Source organism: Nycticebus coucang, chromosome 12 (genome assembly GCF_027406575.1).
Source record: "Nycticebus coucang isolate mNycCou1 chromosome 12, mNycCou1.pri, whole genome shotgun sequence".
Classification (NCBI taxonomy): domain Eukaryota; kingdom Metazoa; phylum Chordata; class Mammalia; order Primates; family Lorisidae; genus Nycticebus; species Nycticebus coucang.
Window position 1 is genome coordinate 33462074 of NC_069791.1, and position 19989 is coordinate 33482062.

Genomic DNA, 19989 nt, shown 5'->3' on the forward strand with positions numbered 1-19989 from the left:
ACACTATATACATATTTGTTAAAGAAAAGATGGTAAGGAAAGATTTACTAAAAAATAGTAATATTTGAGTTGGATGAAGTTCTAGGTGTCCTTTCTCAAATCCTCTCTCACAGTTCGCTCGTAGGCCATTTTTGTTATTCATGGTATGTGGAATTAGCAAGTACTGAGCTATTGTTCCCAGGGGAAATACATGATTAGGTTCCTGCAAGCTTCTGGTGACAACATTTTTGTCAATTAGTATATCACCTTCTTGCACGTGTTTTCTTTTTTTTTTTGAGGCAGAGTCTTAAGCTGTTGCCCTGAATAGAGTGCTGTGGCATCATAGCTCACAGCAACCTCCAACTCGGGCTTAAGCTGATTGATCTCCTTGCCTCAGTTTTTCTATTTTTAGTAGAGATGGGGTCTCACTTTTACTCAGGCTGGTCTTGAACTCGTGAGCTGAAGCTATCCACCTGCCTTGGCCTCCCAGAGCGCTAGGATTACAGGCGTGAGCCACCGTGCCCGGCTGTATGTGTTTCTTTTTAAAGACACCTTATTTATTATACAGTGTTGATTCATTGAACTCCTGGTCAACAGCACCGTAATTCGTGCCCGAACAAAGCTTCTCTAGCACAGGTATTTTATCTGTAAGGCCCATTACAGCCTTCTTGTGCTCAGGAACCCTAGATGGAGCTTCAGCACTACACTTGGGGGCCATTTTAAACATCAAAGTCACCAATCAAAAGCACATAAATGTGAAAACATGTGACACTAAAAGCACAAAAAGGAGAAGTTGACCGTATGAGGGCCAAAGCAAGAAAACAGAGCGTTACTTCATTTACCTCAGCTTGGAAATGTACCTATTGGGTGACTCAAATATTTGCCACTCTCTGGGTCTTTGAATGACCACCAAAGCTTCATGAGTATTGATTTGGGGTTTACAGATACATTTTAGTGAGTAGAATTCACAAACAATGAATGGGGATGAGAGCTTAGAATTTGCATTTCTAACAAGTTACTGGATGATGCTGACACCAGTGGTCAAGGGACCACACTTTGAGAACCCCATTAATACTACATGCTTTGGAATAGTCTATAATTCAGAACTTTTCCTTAAATCAGAGGGATTATAAGTCAGTTACTAATTTTAAGATATTCTACGTTCTTATCATGTATGAAACTGTTAAATATATCGTAAGCATGCTAATTTTCATAATCTGTTTTTTTATATTGTTTTGCTTTCAGGAACTCGTATGTTCGGCTAAGGCATTTATGCACCAACACATGGGTAACCAGTACTAGTATCCCCATAGACACAGATGAAGAGAGACCTGTTATGTTGAAGGTAAATGTTATTGAGGATGGTTTAATTTTTAGCCAAATACCGTGTCAATAGGTCACGTTCCTTAAACTCGGCTTTCACCTGTAGTAGAGATTATAGCAATTATACACGTTTGCCAGTTGCTTCCTTAGCTGGGCTGCTTGGGTTGGCTGCAGCAGGGCAATGGTAGAGGAGGATGTAGCACAGACACAGGAAAGAATGGGAGCAGCACGTGGAAAGAGCAGATTTCAGGACTGTGTTTGCTCTACACTGTTGAACTGAAGCAGGGGACAGGTGTGAAAGGGATGTGTTTCCAGTGGGGCTTTGGGAACAGGCCAGGAAATGGGCATGAGGAATCTGTGTCCCTGCAGCCTTTTGTAGTAGGCTATGTGTGTGGGAATTACTATGTTTGGATTAGGCACTCTTGTCTTGTAATTTTTAAACAGTATTAGATGTGTTAGTCTTCCAAGAATATTGCATAGATATTTAGAAAACTAATCCTATGGTAAAACGTTTCAGATTGGAACCTGCCAAACGAAAGAAGATAAAGAAGCATTTGCCATTGTGTCTGTCCCTCTGTCTGAAGTCCGGGATTTAGACTTTGCCAACGATGCAAATAAAGTGCTGGCAACCACAGTCAAAAAGCTAGAAAACGGCACCATAACTCAGAATGAGAGGAGGTCAGTAACCTTTTCAAATGGCTTTTTTTTATTTTTTTTGAGATAGATTTTTCACTCTGTTGCCCAGGCTAGCTAACAGCAACCTCAAACTCCTAGGCTCAAGCAATCCTCCTGCCTCAGCCTCCTAATTTGCTACTGGTGCCTGCCACAACACCAAGCTAATTTTTCTACTTTTAGGAGAAATGAGGTCTTGTTCTTGCTGAGGCTGGTCTCGAGTTCTTGGGTTCAAGTGATCCTACCTACAGGAGTGAGCCACCACACCAGCCTCAAATGGCTCTAAAATCAAGAGTCAGTCGTCAACTCCTGCAGTAAACCTCAAGTGAATGAGAATATTTAGAACAGTCTTACTAGCAGTATACCTGCTTCTCAATGAAGTGGGAATTTGATTCCTCTTGGTCATGGTGGGTGAATAAAAATGGTCAAATTAAAATCTGTTGGAATATTAACTTTTTCCATTTTAGCTTGGCTTGCAAATAGTTGTTTTATTACTCTCTGATCCTTCCAGTCTCCCTTGCTACGCATTGAAATACTCCTTGAAGAAAAGGACAAAGATTCAGATTATGGGTCCCCCACTGTGTCTGGCTGGAACCCTGTGCAAGTCGCCCTTCATTAGTTACTGCTGCAGGAGAGAATCTTAGCTTCTCAAAATGATTCCGTGGAAGGTGCTAGACGAGGACTGACCAGAGAGCACGACTTTCCTTTCCCCTGCTTCTTTCCCCACTGTTTTGGCATGAAAAACAATAAAGAAAAGAGAAGGCTTTTCCTGAGAAGTACAAAGTTACGATTATTGATCTTAATTTAGAAATTTCAGAAAAGCCGCCTCCTATTAAAATTCATTCAAAGCTGTCTGTCAGTGCTGTCAAGATTATTGGCAGAATTGAATACATTTATCTTATTTTCTCAGTTTTAGAACTCAAGGTAAATTTTTTTCTGAAAATAATCCATAACTCTGACTTTTTTTCTTTATGGAGAATGAAGTTATTATTACATTTTTTTTTTTTAACTCAAGCCCAAGAAGAATGATACAAAGTCCAGGAGATGCTGTTAGAATAGTGCAGATCTGTCTCAGAATCCCTTTCTCTCCCCTCCTCCCACAGGAATGACTCTGGAGTCCCAGCTCCTGTACTGTGCTCCAATATCCTCAACCCTGGGTCCTTTTCAGTGGAATTTTTTGCTCTTATTCTACATAGCTGTACCAATAAATAGAGAGCAGTAGGAATATGTTGTGGGGAAAGGAGGAGGGGGGATAAAGGGGTGTTCACTGCTGTTCAGAGCTTGAGGTGGTGACACATGCCTTCCTTAACCAGCGTTTCTGCACCATGTTTTATGTCTGAGGATACACAAAAAGTGTGGGGGCTCCTCTGAAGCATCTAGAGGTCAGAGATGTGATCATGCAGTATTGTTAAACTCCTGGTATGTCTGTCTGTGGTGCTAATATGGTGGCAAAGGTCACAGGCAGTACCCACGTCTTTGTGCAAACTTATGGTCTTGAGGGGCATTTCCACGGTAGAAGCTCAGGGACTAGAATAGGGGCCATCCGATGTGCGATCACCAGGTCAGGTGACTTTCTGATGTTTGTTTCTTGGAGCAACATAATTTTGCCTTAAATTTTATTTGCCAGATATTATTATGGCTACACCGGCTACACCTGGCATCTTTGGTTTAGTATTTGCCTGATGCCTCTTTTTCAATATTCCTTTACTTCAGATTTCCCAGTCATTTTTTTTTTTTTTTTTAATTGTTGGGGATTCATTGAGGGTACAATAAGCCAGTTACACTGATTGCAATTGTTAGGTAAAGTCCCTCTTGCAATCATGTCTTGCCCCCATAAAGTGTGACACACACTAAGGCCCCACCCTCCTCCCTCCATCCCTCTTTCTGCTTCCCCCCCCATAAACTTAATTGTCATTAATTGTCCTCATATCAAGATTGAGTACATAGGATTCATGCTTCTCCATTCTTGTGATGCTTTACTAAGAATAATGTCTTCCACTTCCATCCAGGTTAATACGAAGGATGTAAAGTCTCCATTTTTTCTTAATAGCTGAATAGTATTCCATGGTATACATATACCACAGCTTGTTAATCCATTCCTGGGTTGGTGGGCATTTAGGCTGTTTCCACATTTTGGCAATGGTAAATTGAGCTGCCATAAACAGTCTAGTACAAGTGTCCTTATGATAAAAGGATTTTTTTCCTTCTGGGTAGATGCCCAGTAATGGGATTGCAGGATCGAATGGGAGGTCTAGGTTGAGTGCTTTGAGGTTTCTCCATACTTCCTTCCAGAAAGGTTGTACTAGTTTGCAGTCCCACCAGCAGTGTAAAAGTGTTCCCTTCTCTCCACATCCACGCCAGCATCTGCAGTTTTGAGATTTTGTGATGTGGGCCATTTTCACTGGGGTTAGATGATATCTCAGGGTTGTTTTGATTTGCATTTCTCTAATATATAGAGATGATGAACATTTTTTCATGTGTTTGTTAGCCATTCGTCTGTCATCTTTAGAGAAAGTTCTATTCATGTCTCTTGCCCATTGATATAAGGGATTGTTGGCTTTTTTCATGTGGATTAATTTGAGTTCTCTATAGATCCTGGTTATCAAGCTTTTGTCTGATTGAAAATATGCAAATATCCTTTCCCATTGTGTAGGTTGTCTCTTTGCTTTGGTTATTGTGTCCTTAGCTGTACAGAAGCTTTTCAGTTAAATGAAGTCCCATTTGTTTATTTTTGTTGTTGTTGCAATTGCCATGGCGGTCTTCTTCATGAAGTCTTCCCCCAGGCCAATATCTTCCAGTGTTTTTCCTATGCTTTCTTTGAGGATTTTTATTGTTTCATGCCTTAAATTTAAGTCCTTTATCCATCTTGAATCAATTTTTGTGAGTGGGGAAAGGTGTGGGTCCAGTTTCAGTCTTTTACATGTAGACATCCAGTTCTCCCAACACCATTTATTGAATAGGGAGTCTTTCCCCCAAGGTAAGTTCTTGTTTGGTTTATCAAAGATTAGGTGGTTGTAAGATGTTAGTTTCATTTCTTGGTGTTCAATTCGATTCCAAGTGTCTATGTCTCTGTTTTTGTGCCAGTACCATGCTGTCTTGAGCACTATGGCTTTGTAGTACAGACTAAAATCTGGTATGCTGATGCCCCCAGCTTTATTTTTGTTACTAAGAACTGCCTTAGCTATACGGGGTTTTTTCCGGTTCCATACAAAACGCAGAATCATTTTTTCCAAATCTTGAAAGTACGATGTAGGTACTTTGATAGGAATGGCATTGAATAGGTAGATAGCTTTGGGAAGTATAGACATTTTAACAATGTTGATTCTTCCCATCCATGAGCATGGTATGTTCTTCCATTTGTTAATATCCTCTGCTATTTCCTTTCTGAGGATTTCATAGTTTTCTTTATAGAGGTCCTTCACCTCCTTCGTTAGGTATATTCCTAGGTATTTCATTTTCTTTGAAACTATGGTGAAGGGAGTTGTGTCCTTAATTAGCTTCTCATCTTGACTGTTATTGGTGTATACAAAGGCTACTGACTTGTGGACATTGATTTTCTATCCTGAAACATTACTGTATTTTTTGATGACTTCTAGGAGTCTTGTGGTTGAGTCTTTGGGGTTCTCTAAGTATAAGATCATGTCGTCGGCAAAGAGGGAGAGTTTGACCTCCTCTGCTCCCATTTGGATTCCCTTTATTTCCTTGTCTTGCCTAATTGTATTGGCTAGAACTTCCAGCACTACGTTGAATAGTAAAGGTGACAGAGGACAACCTTGTCTGGTTCCAGTTCTAAGAGGAAAACCTTTCAGTTTTACTCCATTCAGTAAAATATTGGCTGTGGGTTTGTCATAGATAGCTTCAATCAGTTTTAGAAATGTGCCACCTATGCCTATACTCTTCAGAGTTCTAATTAGAAAAGGATGCTGGATTTTATCAAATGCTTTTTCTGCATCTATTGAGAGGATCATGTGATCTTTATTTTTGCCTCTGTTAATATGGTGGATAACGTTTATAGACTTGCGTATGTTAAACCAGCCTTGCATCCCTGGGATGAAGCCTACTTGATCATGATGAATGACTTTTTTGATGATAAGCTGTAATCTATTGGCTAGGATTTTGTTGAGAATTTTTGCGTCTATGTTCATGAGTGAGATTGGTCTGAAATTCTCCTTTTTGTTTGGGTCTTTTCCTGGTTTTGGTATCAGGGTGTTGTTTGCTTCATAGAAGGTGTTGGGGAAGATTCCTTCTTCCTCAGTTTTTTGGAATAATTTCTGCAGTACAGGAATAAGCTCTTCCTTGAAGGTTTGATAGAATTCTGGAGTGAAGCCATCTGGACCAGGGCATTTTTTGGTTGGAAGCTTTTTTATTGTTTCTTTGATCTCAGTGCTTGAAATTGGTCTGTTCAGGAGCTCTATTTCATCCTGGCTAAGTCTAGGGAGAGGGTGTGATTCCAAATATTGATTCATTTCCTTCACATTGTCAAATTTCTGGGCATAGAGTTTCTGGTAGTATTCAGAGATGATCTCTTGTATCTCTGTGGGATCAGTTGTTATTTCCCCTTTATCGTTTCTGATTGAGGTTATTAGAGATTTTACTTTTCTATTTCTAGTTAGTCTGGCCAATGGTTTATCTATTTTATTTATTTTTTCAAAAAACCAACTCCTTGTTTCATTAATTTTCTGAATGATTCTTTTGTTTTCAATTTCATTGATCTCTGATTTGATTTTGGATATTTCTTTTCTTCTACTGAGTTTAGGCTTAGATTGTTCTTCTTTTTCCAATTCCATAAGATCTCTTGTGAGATTGTTGATGTGCTCTCTTTCTGTTTTTCGAATGTAGGCATCTAAAGCGATGAATTTTCCTCTCAAAACTGCTTTTGCAGTATCCCACAGGTTTTGGTAGCTTGTGTCTTCATTGTTGTTATGCTCAAGGAAGTTAATGATTTCCTGTTTTATTTCTTCCTTCACCCATCTGTTATTCAACAGAAGATTGTTTAATTTCCATGCCTTTGGGTGGGCTTGAGCATTTTTGTTAGAGTTGAGTTCCACCTTTAGTGCCTTATGGTCTGAAAAGATACAAGGTAAAATTTCAATTCTTTTGATTCTGTTGATATTTGTTTTGTGTCCCAGGATATGATCAATTTTGGAGAATGTTCCATGGGGTGATGAGAAGAATGTATATTCTTTATCTTTGGGGTGGAGTGTTCTATATGCGTCTATCAAGCATAGTTGTTCTAGGGTCTCATTTAAATCTCTTACATCTTTGTTTAATTTCTGTTTAGAGGATCTGTCCAGCTCTGTAAGAGGTGTGTTAAAGTCCCCTGTTATGATGGTATTATCAGATATCATATTGCTCAGACTGAGTAAGGTCTGCTTCAAGAATCTGGGAGCATTTAAATTGGGTGCATAAATATTTAGAATGGAAATGTCTTCTTGTTGTAGTTTTCCCTTGACCAATATAAAGTGACCATCTTTGTCTTTTTTGACTTTAGTTGCTTTAAATCCACATGTATCTGAAAATAAGATTGCAACTCCTCTTTTCTTCTGAATTCCGTTTGCCTGAAAAATTGTCTTCCAACCCTTGACTCGGAGCTTTAATTTGTCTTTTGAAGCCAGGTGTGTTTCTTGCAGACAGCAAATGGATGGCCTGTGTTTTTTAATCCAGTCAACCAATCTATGTCTCTTCAGTGGGGAATTCAAGCCATTAACATTTATTGAGATAATTGATAAGTGTGGTAGTATTCTATTCGTCTTATTTGGTGAGAGTCCGTTGCTTAGTTTTATCTTTTGCATCAGTGTGGAGGTTAGGTTCTGTCCTTTGATTTCTGAGTTCTTACTTTGCTGCTGATCCATTGTGGTGGTCAGTGTGCAGAACAGGTTGAAGTATTTCCTGTAGAGCTGGTCTTGTTGTGGCGAATTTCCTCAATGTTTGTATATCCGTAAATGATTTGATTTCTCCGTCAATTTTGAAGCTTAGCTTAGCAGGGTACAGAATTCTGGGCTGAAAATTGTTCTGTTTAAGTAGATTAAAGGTAGATGACCATTGTCTTCTTGCTTGGAAAGTTTCATTAGAGAAGTCTGCGGTCACTCTGATGGATTTGCCCCTGTAGGTCAACTGGCGCTTACTCCTGGCAGCTTGCAGAATCTTTTCTTTTGTCTTGACTTTGGACAGGTTCATCACAATGTGTCTTGGAGAAGCTCGGTTAGAGTTGAGGCGACCCGGGGTCCGATATCCCTCTGAAAGCAGTGTGTCAGACTCTTTGGTGATGTTTGGGAAATTTTCTTTTATAATATTCTCTAGTATGGCTTCCATTCCTCTGGGGCATTCTTCTTCCCCTTCTGGAATTCCTATAACTCGTATGTTGGGACGCTTCATAAAGTCCCATAATTCTGACAGTGAACGTTCTGCTTTCTCTCTCTTCTTTTCTGCCTCTTTTACTGTCTGAGTTATCTCAAGAACTTTGTCTTCTACCTCTGAAATTCTTTCTTCTGCATGGTCTAACCTGTTGCTGATACTTTCCATAGCATCTTTAAGTTCCCTAATTGACTGTTTCAGTTCCTTCAGGTCTGCTATATCCTTTTTATATTCTTCATATCGTTCATCTCTTATTTGATTCTGTTTTTGGATTTCCTTTTGGTTATTTTCCACTTTATTAGCAATTTCCTTCATTGTTTCCATCATTTCTTTCATTGTTTTCAACATGTGTATTCTAAATTCCCTTTCTGTCATTCCTAACATTTCTATACTGGTGGAATCATCTGCAGTAGCTACCTCATGGTCCCTTGGTGGGATTGTTCTAGACTGGTTCTTCATGTTGCCTGGAGTTTTCTGCTGATTCTTCCTCATGAGTGATTTCTTTTATCTGTTTCCTTGCCCTAATTTTCCTTTCACTTCCTCTTGCTCTTTAAGTTCTTGTGCCTGTGGACTAAGGGTTACAGGACCAGAAGGGTGAGAAGGTTGAAGAGCAAAAAAAGGGGATGAAAGAAAGGAGGACCGAGTGATAAGAAAAAAAGAAAGAGAAAGGAGAGGGGGTGGGTATAAGGAATATTGACAAAAAGAAGAGAGGGACAGAAAGAGGGAGACAGGGCAATATAGGTGTACAGTAGGGTACTTTGACACAACCTTAAAAAACCCCACCTTCTGGGGGTGCCCAGTTGCGTGGTTCCCTTGAGGTCAGCAGCTCTTTGCTAACCTGGTCAGACACAGTACCCCACCTCCACCAAGTAGAGAGGAAAGACAAAAATGCTATAAATCAAACCAAAAGAAGCAAACAGAAAACTTTACGGGGATAAAATTGGGTGTAAAACCAAATTATATCGGTAGAAACACTAGCAAAAATGAAGTTGAAGTTATTAAAAAAGGCAGCAATGGGAAATTATAATTAAACTAGGAAAATTGAGAAAGAAAAAGGGATCTGTGTGGAAAAGATTGATTTCCCAGTCATTTTGCTTTAGTTATGTCTCTTGTGAGCAGCAGAAGTCAGCATTTAAAAAGTCTAATCTGGGGTGGCGCCTGTGGCTCCCCCATATACTGGGGGTGGTGGGTTCAAGCCTGGCCCCGGCCCAAACTGCAAAAATAAGAGTCTAATTTGATAGTCTTATCTTTTCTTTTTTTTTCCCCTCGAAACAAAGTCTTACCCTGTTGCCCAGACTGAAGTACAGTGGCATTATCATAGCTCACCTCAAATTCTTGGGCTCAAGTGATTGATCCTCTTGCATAGTTGGGACTATGGGCACACGTGACCATGCTGAAGTAATTTTTCTTTTTTTTTTTTTGTAGAGATGGGGTCTTGATCAGGCTGGTCTTGCATAGCTGGGACTACAGGCACACATGAACACGCTGAGCTAATTTTTCTTTTTCTTTTTGTAGGGATGGGGTCTTGCTCTTGCTCAGGCTGGTCTTCTATTTCAGTTTGCAAGTTTAATTACCTTGCCTTTGATAAATGCACTTGGACTCATGTCCCCCCCCACTCCTTTCTTTAGTGTAGCTCATTTTCTTTTCCTTTCATTTCTTTCTTGATTTCTATTAGATTGATAAAGTTTATATTTCCCCCTCCCCCATTTTACCTTTTCCTCTACTGATGTAGCAGCTTTAGGTCCTATTTCTGTTCTTTAGCCTTTACTGTTAAGTTCTTATTCATGTTAATTATATGTTTTTCTTATAAAACTTGAAGTTATTAATATTTCTTTATTCTTCTCACGAGAGAAAAGTACCTCAGTGTGTTTTAATTATGGATTGATAATCTCCCCATCATCTTTCTTATAAGAGGTCAGAAAAGAAGTTGGGCTTCCCCAGCTTCCATGGTGTCACCATCAGAGGGGATGGGCTCTGCAAGGAGGGTTAACATATACTGATCTTCAATTAAGAGTATTAATTTTTTTCATAATCATTCCATTAACCATCACCAGTTTTCAGGGCATGTGGAAGACTTTGAAACAGAGTGGTCTGTAACTGCTCAAAAAATTGTGCTATGATATCTAAACATTTAATTAAAATTATTGAAACAGCAAAAGAAAAGAATATTAATAATTTTTAAAAGAAAATACAAATATTTATGCTCAAACTGGGCTTGTATTGAGCAGATAGCAATGGGATTCAACTTAATTTCAGTTTGTTGAAGTAGCCTGAACTCAAAAGAATTGTTTTGATTTAAGAAGAACAGAATGATTTAGCAAACACTAAATCACAGTTACAAGAGAAGTTCACAGCACAGTTTGATGAACAGGGAACAGGTTTTACGTTTCTGTGGTTGCCTTCTGGATTAAATTAAACCTAACCATGTCAGCGAGTCCTGTGCGACATATTTTCCAAAAGAAACAGATTGGGTTAAAATTTAAAATGGGCACACCAAGAAAGTATAGGATCTCTGGAATTTAGGAGTAGAGTTTATGACCCCTGGAAATATGCTGAAAATTTTTTGGTACCTAAATTCTGGTTTGCATGTGTGTGTTCTTGGCTCCTTTAAAATACATTCTCTTGGGTGGCAGTGGTTACAGCTCCAGCCACATACACCAGGGCTGGTGAGTTTGAACCCAGCCTAGGCCAGCTAAACAATGATGACAACTGCAACAAAAAAATAGCTGGGCATTGTGGCGGGCTCCTGTAGTCCCAGCTACTTGGGAGGCTGAGGCAAGAGAATTGCTTAAACCCAAGAGTTTTGCTATGAGCTGTGACGCCACAGCACTCTACTTAGGGTGACGTAGTGAGACTCTGTCTCAAAAAAAGAAAAAAAATACATTTTCTTTCAGGAGCTCTATTTGGAGATAGGAGAGGACCAAGATGTTTCCTCCCTCCCTCCCTCTTCTTCATCCTTGTTTCCATCCTTTCATCTTCCCATCCTTCCTTATCCTTGAACTCAGCTGAAAGGATCCAGATATTTTCTAATTGAGTAAATCCCACACTTTTCTGGAATCGTTGAAGCTCTTTAATTATAGTTTTCTTATTGATGTGATCACGATTGACCCTGCTAATAACAGTGAATGATTATGCTAGTAGAATAAAACTAATTTAAATACTGGCTCAGCTCCCATAGCTCAGTGGTTAGGGTGCCAACCACATATGCCAGGGCTGGCGGGTTCAAAGCTGGCCTAAACCTGCCAAACAACGACAACAACAGCAAAAACAAACAAAAAATAACCAGGCATTGTGGCAGGCGCCTGTAGTCCTAGCTACTTGGGAGGCTGAGGCAAGAGAATCTCTTAAGCCCAAGAGTTTGAGGTTGCTGTGAGCTGTGATGCCATCGCACTCTACTGAGGGCAACATAGGGAGAATCCATCTCAAAAACAAACAAAAAACCCCCAAAAAAACTAATTTAAAAATTGTTGATCAGCTTTCGTCTTATTCCCAAACCAAAATTCTTTGTTTGATTAAGAGAGCTGTACTTCACCAGCAATAATAACTTAAAAAAAATCCCTTAGTCCTTCCACTGTAAATTTCTAATCCATTTACCTGTTTTTGTAATAACTTGAACCCATGCCTGCTCCCTCAATCTACCAATACAAATAGCAAATGATGAAGAGCAGGTCAAGAAAAAGAAGTAAGGAGAAGAAGGTTTTTCAAGACACTTCAGGTACTAAATGCTGCTGCAGTTCAAGCAATAGTTATAATAATAACCAAAATATGATTTAAAAGCAAACATCAGTGTATGGTTTTAGAATACTATAATTTTTATAGGTCATTTAATACTTTCATAGCAATTCAGAGCATTAGACTGCTTACTGTGTTTCTGTTCACAGATAATTTACATTTTTCTGTACATTGGGTAAACTGAAATGTGGTGAGGATTAAGAAGTGTAGTTTGAGTTAATAGTAAAGAAAAAAAGATTTGAATTTAGGAATTTAGAGATATAGCTGTTCTCCCTTAAGCAGAAATATTCTGCTTTGCTGGGCATTAGAGAAAAACTCAATTACATTCACATGTGGCGGAGAAGGGGTTTGGTGAATTCCCACAGGTCTATTGCACATGTCCTGGGCGAAGGGCACAGACACAACCTGTACTTTAACCTCGCTAAAGCAAACTATGTAACGTTAACTGTTTGTATCCCCATGTTAATCTGAAAGAAAACAAAACAAAGGCTTCTGGTGGTGTCATCCTACCAAGTCACCGTAGTTGGGGCTCACTGGCTTTATTTCATAATAATCTTTAAAAATACTTGATTAGATCTGGAGGCAGGAGCAGGGGATTGGAGGAACTGTGGAAGGAATGTCTTTGTGAAGGTTTAGGTAAACCATAACTGCATTAGATATTGTTTTTGTGAATTAAGTTTTGTTATGGAATCCTTTTTTAGTTTTTTAGTTCTTAGTGTTTAATATAATTGTTTTTTTTCCAAAATTAAGCACACCATGGAGTAAAAACTTCTTTTCATTTTATGGTAGATTTGTAACCAAGTTATTGGAAGACCTAATCTTCTTTGTTGCCGACGTGCCTAATAACGGACAAGAGGTTCTGGATGTGGTCATCACTAAACCAAACCGAGAACGTCAAAAATTAATGAGGGAACAAAACATATTGGCCCAGGTGAATTTTTCATGCACTAAATTTGCATATTTTAATTTTTGAATTGTAGTACAGATGACCCCAAAACTTAGTGGCTGACAACAATGGACACTTACGTTATCTCACAGTTTCTGTGGCCTGTGGACCTGGGAGTGGCTTAGGTGGGTGGTTCTTGTTCAAGATTTTTTACAGGTTGTTGTCAAGGTGTTGGTGGGTGTGAGGGGGTGATTGGGGAGTGGGCTGCAGTCATCTCAAGGCCCAGCAGGGCCTGCACTGGGGTGCCTCAAGGAAAGGTAGGTGGCTTTTCTTAGAAGTGAGGAATCCAGACGAGAACTAGAGAGGACACTCAGGTGGAAGCTACCATCATTTTATAACCTCATCTTAGAATTAGCGTCCCACCAATTCTCCTGTGTTCTGTTTGTTTGGAATCAAGTTAATAAATACAGCTGTCTGTCAAACAGAGAGGATTTCATAAGGATGTGAACACCAGGAGGCAGGGAAATATTGGGGCCATCTTGTGGTTGCCTATAGTAGACCTCTAAACGAATCTGCATGATCAGACTAGCTTAAAAAACATGCCAAAAAAATTTGTAGGTAGAATTTCCATGTGAAGTTGGAAGCTGCCATTTCCATCTGTTGTCTACTTCTTTCCTTGTCTTCTCATCAGCTCACAAGTGCTCTATATAGTATGAGGGTTTATTTCCCTGAAAGTGTAGAGCTGCTCCTATATTACATCTTCTTGAAATTGTGCAGAATACATCAGTATGTTCATTCGCCTCCTAATAGCAGGCACATGCGGACATGCCTGCTTTCATGTGTTCTTTTTTTTTTTTTTTTTTTTTTTTTGTTGAGACACAGTTCTACCCTATGCCCTGAGCAGAGGGCAATGGTGTCGTAGCTCACTGCAACCTCAGACTCGGGCTGTGGGCATCCTGCTGCCTCAGCCTCCGAAGCCGCTGGGATTACAGACGCTCGCCGCGGCGCCCGGCTGGGTTTTTCCATTTTTTTCATGAGTCGGGGTCTCACTCTCGCTCAGACAAGCCTCGAACTCCTGAGCTCAAGCAATCCTCCTGCCTCAGCCTCCCACAGTGCTGGGATTACAGGCGTGAGCCACCGCGCCCGGCATTCATGTGTTCTTTTTATAAAGTGATGGGTGTCTGCTTCAGTGAAGTATGGACTCAGGGAAGATACTTAAAACAAAAAATCATGTTATGAAGACACTGTTCTTATTGAGTTTGGAAAAGCAAATAGTAGACATATTTTTAATTCTTATATCTATAGCTGATTGTTTAAAAATATAAACATTTTTCTCAAACAAAAGGTTGCAAATCTAAGGGGACAGTCTTTCTGACATCTAGAATTCTTTTATGTAAGACATTTGATTTCAAGAACTTTTAGAATTTTGAATGATTTGTTAATATTATCTTAAACAATATATGTCAAATCTTTCATTTCAGTATTATAAAGTTCATGGTTTAGTAAATTCAGAATTATTGAAGAAACTTTAGTTTGTATCGTATCTCACAGACTCCTAAGGATAATTTCTATCCCTTTTGTTTACCTCTGTCAATGTTCATGCTCTTTCAGAGACTGCTCATCCTCCCAACTCATCTCCAGGTGATCCTGCCTGCTGTTTTGCTGCCTAAAAGAGTTACATTCTTCAATGCTTTCTAAATTCTTCCAAACCACTAACCTCACAAGACTCTGGCTCACAGGGTACCACCAGCTGCCCATGTGGCTCTTTGTTTCATTTGAATACTGATAAAATTCATTGTCAGTGAATCTTTGTGCACCAAACACTGTAAATTAACTCTTGTCCAAAGAGATTGAGAAGCACTGATTGGAGGCAATTTTCTGATGTTAATTTCAGATAAAAAATATGTGTTTTCTGTATTTTGATTTTGAAAAGTTGTAGAAAGTAATGAGCAGAAACCATAAAGCCTATAGCTATCAGACCGTATTTTATCTGAATATATTCATGTAACTTGGTATAAACATCCTTATATTTCCTATTTTAATAAAATAGAATTTCAAAACAAAATTAAGCATTTTATTTAAATAATGTTTTTGTCATTTCATTAAGCAGTGTTGTTATTCTTTGTGGTTCTTTATCCCAAATCCTTTTTATTTTTTTCCCTTTTACATTAATACTGCTCAAATATTCCATAAGTATTTTGAGTTGGTGCTGTCATTTGGAAGAAAATTAAAATAAATTGCAGAACACACACCTTCCGTCATCAGACTTGGTTGTTCTTTTTGTTCCTGATAGGTATTCGGGATTCTCAAAGCACCCTTTAAGGAAAGGGCAGGAGAAGGCTCAATGTTAAGACTTGAAGATCTGGGGGACCAAAGATACGCTCCCTACAAGTACATGCTGAGGCTCTGCTACCGTGTGCTGAGGCACTCGCAGCAGGACTACCGGAAAAATCAGGTCAGAGAGTGGGGCCCATTTTTAACTCAGTTTTGTATTTAAAGTATGGGCAAGGTTCTTTGGTTACTCTTCTAAAACATGGGAAGTAGGAATGGGAAATTTCACTTTGAAATGAAATGTTGTATATAATCATGGTCTGTAAATATTTTTAGAATTATTGAGAGAGGACCCTTGGATGTGCGTGGTGGTATCTCCTGCTGGCCAGGAGGCATTCTGGATTTATTATGTAAAGAGGAATGAAGTCTTGGCTTGAGGAACTTGTGGGGTATCACAAGTTTATTGCCTTGTGGAAAAAATACAACGTGTGCATCTGAAATATAAGGGGGAAGGCCTGAGGGGACATGAGAGAAGGGGCAGCGTGATGGGAATTCACAAGTGGGAGAGCTCAGCCCTGGCTGTGGGAGCCAAGGAAGGATGTTGGAGAAAGAAGCCTTAGAGTAGGATGAGAATCGTTTTCATTGATTGTATAGGAACGGGTATTTTAGGAAGAGAAAAATACGCAGCCAGAGTGATGGATGGTGGAAAGGGCACACTGGCTCTGCAGCTACAGAGGCCAGGGAACCCAGGGGGACCTAAGGATACAGTTAAATGTTGCTGAGTGCAAGTGTATTCTTTTAAGTCTCATTTTTATCTTAAAAATACATAATATTTTGCATTGTGTTCAATACTATAAATACTTGATAAATATTTAAACATTGTTTGAAATTAATTATTTGATAAATTAATGTGTCCTGTGTTTCTTGTAATTCGTTTGAAATTATTATTTGATAAATTAATGTGTCCTATGTTTCTTGTAATTCATTTGAGCGACAAATGTGGTATCAGGAAATTTTGCTGATGAATGTGGTCTATGAGGAAGGCCGGGAAGGCGGGTTGGGCTAAGCCAGGTAGAGCTGAGGTCTAGGACAGTGATTTTCAATTGTGAGAGGATCTTGGGTATGTTTCAAAAATTTTTAGAGATTATCAATTGAATTATTTTTGAAAGCAGTTCAAAGCACAGTAAGTAGATTCTTTCTTTTACTCTTTTTTTTTTTTTGATAAACATAATTTAAATGTGCTGTGGAAGTTTAACTATAGGTTCAAGTGTTCCGTGAGATAAAAAAAGTTTGCAAAACCCTGGATTAGGATGTCAAATACAGAGGGTGGAGGTTCTTTGGGAATAGTTTGTGGTATTTATTGTGTGCTTACTTTGTACCACACTCAGTTCTAAGTACTTTTTATGAATTAGCTAAAGCTGAATTAAGATGAGGGATGGAGGCGCAGACAGCCTAAGTAACTTGTCTGAGATGATCGTTTTAAGAGTGAAGCCAGTGTGCAAACCGGGCCCTTAGCCATTACACTCTCGCCTCTTGGTAGTTTAAAGATTTTTGGCAAGGAGAAAAAAAGATTTGCTTTAGGAAGTTTGTGATCAAATATTTTGGCTTTGAAATTGTTTGAAGATTAATAAAGGGCCAAAAGGAATATGTAAAACATTAGCCAGAAGATAATTAATATGGCAAATTACACCCTCAGAGGGACAATATAAAGAAATCCTTAAGTATTTTCTGTTATGATCCTGGTTATATAATTGTTCTTTCTGATCAAAATGTTGAAATGCTATCACTAGAATTATTTTTCCCAACTTTGTTGCATTCCTTCAAGATGGCAAGATAAAGTAGGTAGAGTTGTTCATATTTTATTGGAAGAAAAATTAAGTTCCATAAGGTCAGAGGACGGACCTTCCCGCACTGAGAGGCAGTGTCGGAGATGCGCCCAGTGACAGGCTCTGAACTCTGCAGTGGCCTGGAGTGAGCATGGGGGGTAGGGGGAGGCTATTCTACGCACTCTACTTGTCCCCATTTCTCTTCCTGGGTCTGGAGAGTTACATGTGCTAGACAGGTCACCATTCTACACATACAAACCATGCTGTAGTACAGAGATTGAAATGAACAGAAGCAGCCAGCAGGTCTACCGAGACTGCCTGGTGCCCCCAGTCCCGTCGGGTCCCACGATGATGCCGTCCTTGATTATGAGCAGCTACTGGAAAGCTGCTGAGGTCCCCGCTCCCCTTCAACTGCTCCCAGCTCTGCCCTGTGGTTTGGTGCCAGGGCTCTCTGGGTCTGGCTATTCTGCTAGTGCTTAGCAGGTTCTTGGGGCAGCGTGTCTTAACTGGTATCAGTTCTCAGTCTCTCAAGGTCTGGCACACATTGGTTCTTTCTCACCGCATCCTTAGTCTTAGCCAGAGATTGGGCCCAGCGAGCTGAGGCATGTGCAGTTTCTGCTCTGAACATGCTCGTCCTTCTGACAAGTAAACGTGTGTGTGTACACACACACACACACGCTACCTAGTCACATCACTCCTTTTCAGGTAAATGTTTCTGTATTCCAGGGACCAGCTTTTTGGGTTCCTTTGGAGTATATGACTGTGGGCATCTCCCCAAGAGATAGATCATAGAGCTGACAGTAGAATAAAGAATCTCACTGGGCGTGGTGGCTCATGCCTGTAATACCAGAACTTGGGAGGCCAAGGTGGGTGGATTGTTTGAGCTCACAGGTTTGAGACCAGCCTGAGCCACAGTGAGAACCCATCTCTAAAAAATAGCTGGGCCTGGTGGTGGACACCTGTAGTCCCAAATACTTGGGAGGCTGAGGCAAGAGAATCGCTTAAGTCCAAGGGTTTGAGGTGGCTGTGAGCTGTGATGTCATAGCACTCTACCAAGGGCGACATAGTAAGATTCTGTCTCAAAAAAAAAAAAAAAAAAAAAAAAAAGAATAGAATAAAGCAGCTCTGGTATTTGTTAGGGATTAGATTTTATTTCTCCTCCCTTTCTCCTACATGTTCTAATTGAATCTTTGTGATAGCCAAGAAATCTTTCTCTCCTTTCTATTGTATTAAGAGTGCTTTGTGTTAAGCATAAAGCAGCTTTCTGATATTTTTAAAACATGGTTTTAAAATGTAGGCATAAAGACTGTCTCCTTTTTTGCATAATTACCTTCTTCCTGTTTATTCTCACCTATGTGTTATATAGTCCTAAGAGAGAGTTCATTTGTAATTTAGCACTAATCCCTGTCTTTAATATTGAGCTTGTGTTTACTATTATTTATAGAACTTGATAGCACCTCTAATTTCCTTTGATTTTTTATTAACATCTTGGACGTTTGCCTTATGCTAGAATATAACTACAATAGCCATAGAAGTGTGTAAATCGATATATATCTTTAAAATGATATACTAAGAGACATTCACTTTACTTAACTGGCTACCCAATACACAAAGCCATCATCTTGAAAGGCCACAAAGATGCTGCCTAGAATATAATTAGAGTTGTGTAACTGATAACATTTTCAAGGAATAGATACATTCCAGTAAATTTTACCTAAGGCAAAACCACTTTCTAATCAATACATTCTTTTATCATGGAAACAAAGATACATTCCCAAGGAGAATCCCTCAAAAAGCCACAGTGAAAACTTTTTTTTTGAGACACAGTTTCACTTTGTCTCAAAGTGAGAAAGTTGAGGGGCTGTGGTGTCATAGCTCACAGCAATCTCAAACTCTAGGGCTCAAGTGATCCTCTTGATTCAGTCTCCTCAGTAGCCGGGACTACTTTTTGGCTGGCTCGCTTTTTTTTTTCTTCTATTTTTAGTAGAAATGGATCTAGGTCTTGCTCAGGCTGGTCTTGAACTTCTGAGCTCAAGGGATCCACCCACCTCAGCCTCCCAGAGTGCCAGGATTACAGGCCGGAGCCACTGTACCTAGCTCAAAGTGAAAACTTTGGATTGTTAAAGGGATTAGGTTCACCAGTTCTATAGCTGTGGAGGTGTGCTGCTTGTAGAAACAATGTGGGCAGTGAGCAATAGTATTTTGGAATACAGGAAAATTGGTGTGAAAAACAAGAAGCAGACTAAATAACACGACTGAACCTTCCCAGTGGCGCTGTCTTGCTCTTGGAATATCCTTTTTGCCCTTTGTCATGGCCTATAGCATGCTCTTGACTGACCTCTGCACCATCAGCTTTGACTTCTCCTCACTTAGCATACTCAAGCTGGATGGCCACTTTTTGCTTATAATCACAAGCTTGCTTCCGCTCCCACAGGGTCTTGGCACTGTGTCCCCAGCTGCCTAGACGGCTTCCCATCAGGGCTTCCCATGGCTGTTCTAGCTTGAACAGCCACTTCCGTTCATCATTTCTGTTCTAGCTTGAACGTCACTTCTTCAGCATCTACTGCATCTAAAGTTGCCACCTTTCTCCAGCCCTGTGTTTCCTTTCACTTCTCAACATGTGAAATGATCATATTTGCTCATTACTGCCTTTTATCTTGCTAGGATATAAGTGCCGTGAGAGCTTATCTATCTTGTTTACAGCCATATCCTGAGTCTCTTACATGGTGCCTGGACTGTCATAGGCTTTAGGAAGTATTTATTGGGTGAATGGATCTGATCAGTGAAGTGATTAATCATATTATCTTGTTTGATAGTTTTTTAAAGTTAAAAAATGCATGAAATTTTACCACGATTTTAAAGAGAAGTTATTATAGACTATTGTAGTATAAAAAAAGGAATCAACCCAGTCCATCTGGGATCTTCAAGTAATAGCATAGATCTCAT

General features: G+C 39.5%; 1 protein-coding gene across 2 annotated transcripts in view; it reads left to right on the forward strand.

Moving 5' to 3' along the window:
- Positions 1-19989, forward strand: part of ITPR2 (inositol 1,4,5-trisphosphate receptor type 2) — a 537798-nt gene that overhangs the window by 167697 nt on the left and 350112 nt on the right. For both annotated transcript variants that reach the window (XM_053554147.1, XM_053554146.1), the window contains exons 12-15: positions 1225-1324; positions 1820-1980; positions 12850-12991; positions 15240-15401. In XM_053554147.1, coding sequence (XP_053410122.1) covers positions 1225-1324; positions 1820-1980; positions 12850-12991; positions 15240-15401 — 565 coding nt within the window. The remainder of the gene's footprint in view (positions 1-1224; positions 1325-1819; positions 1981-12849; positions 12992-15239; positions 15402-19989) is intronic.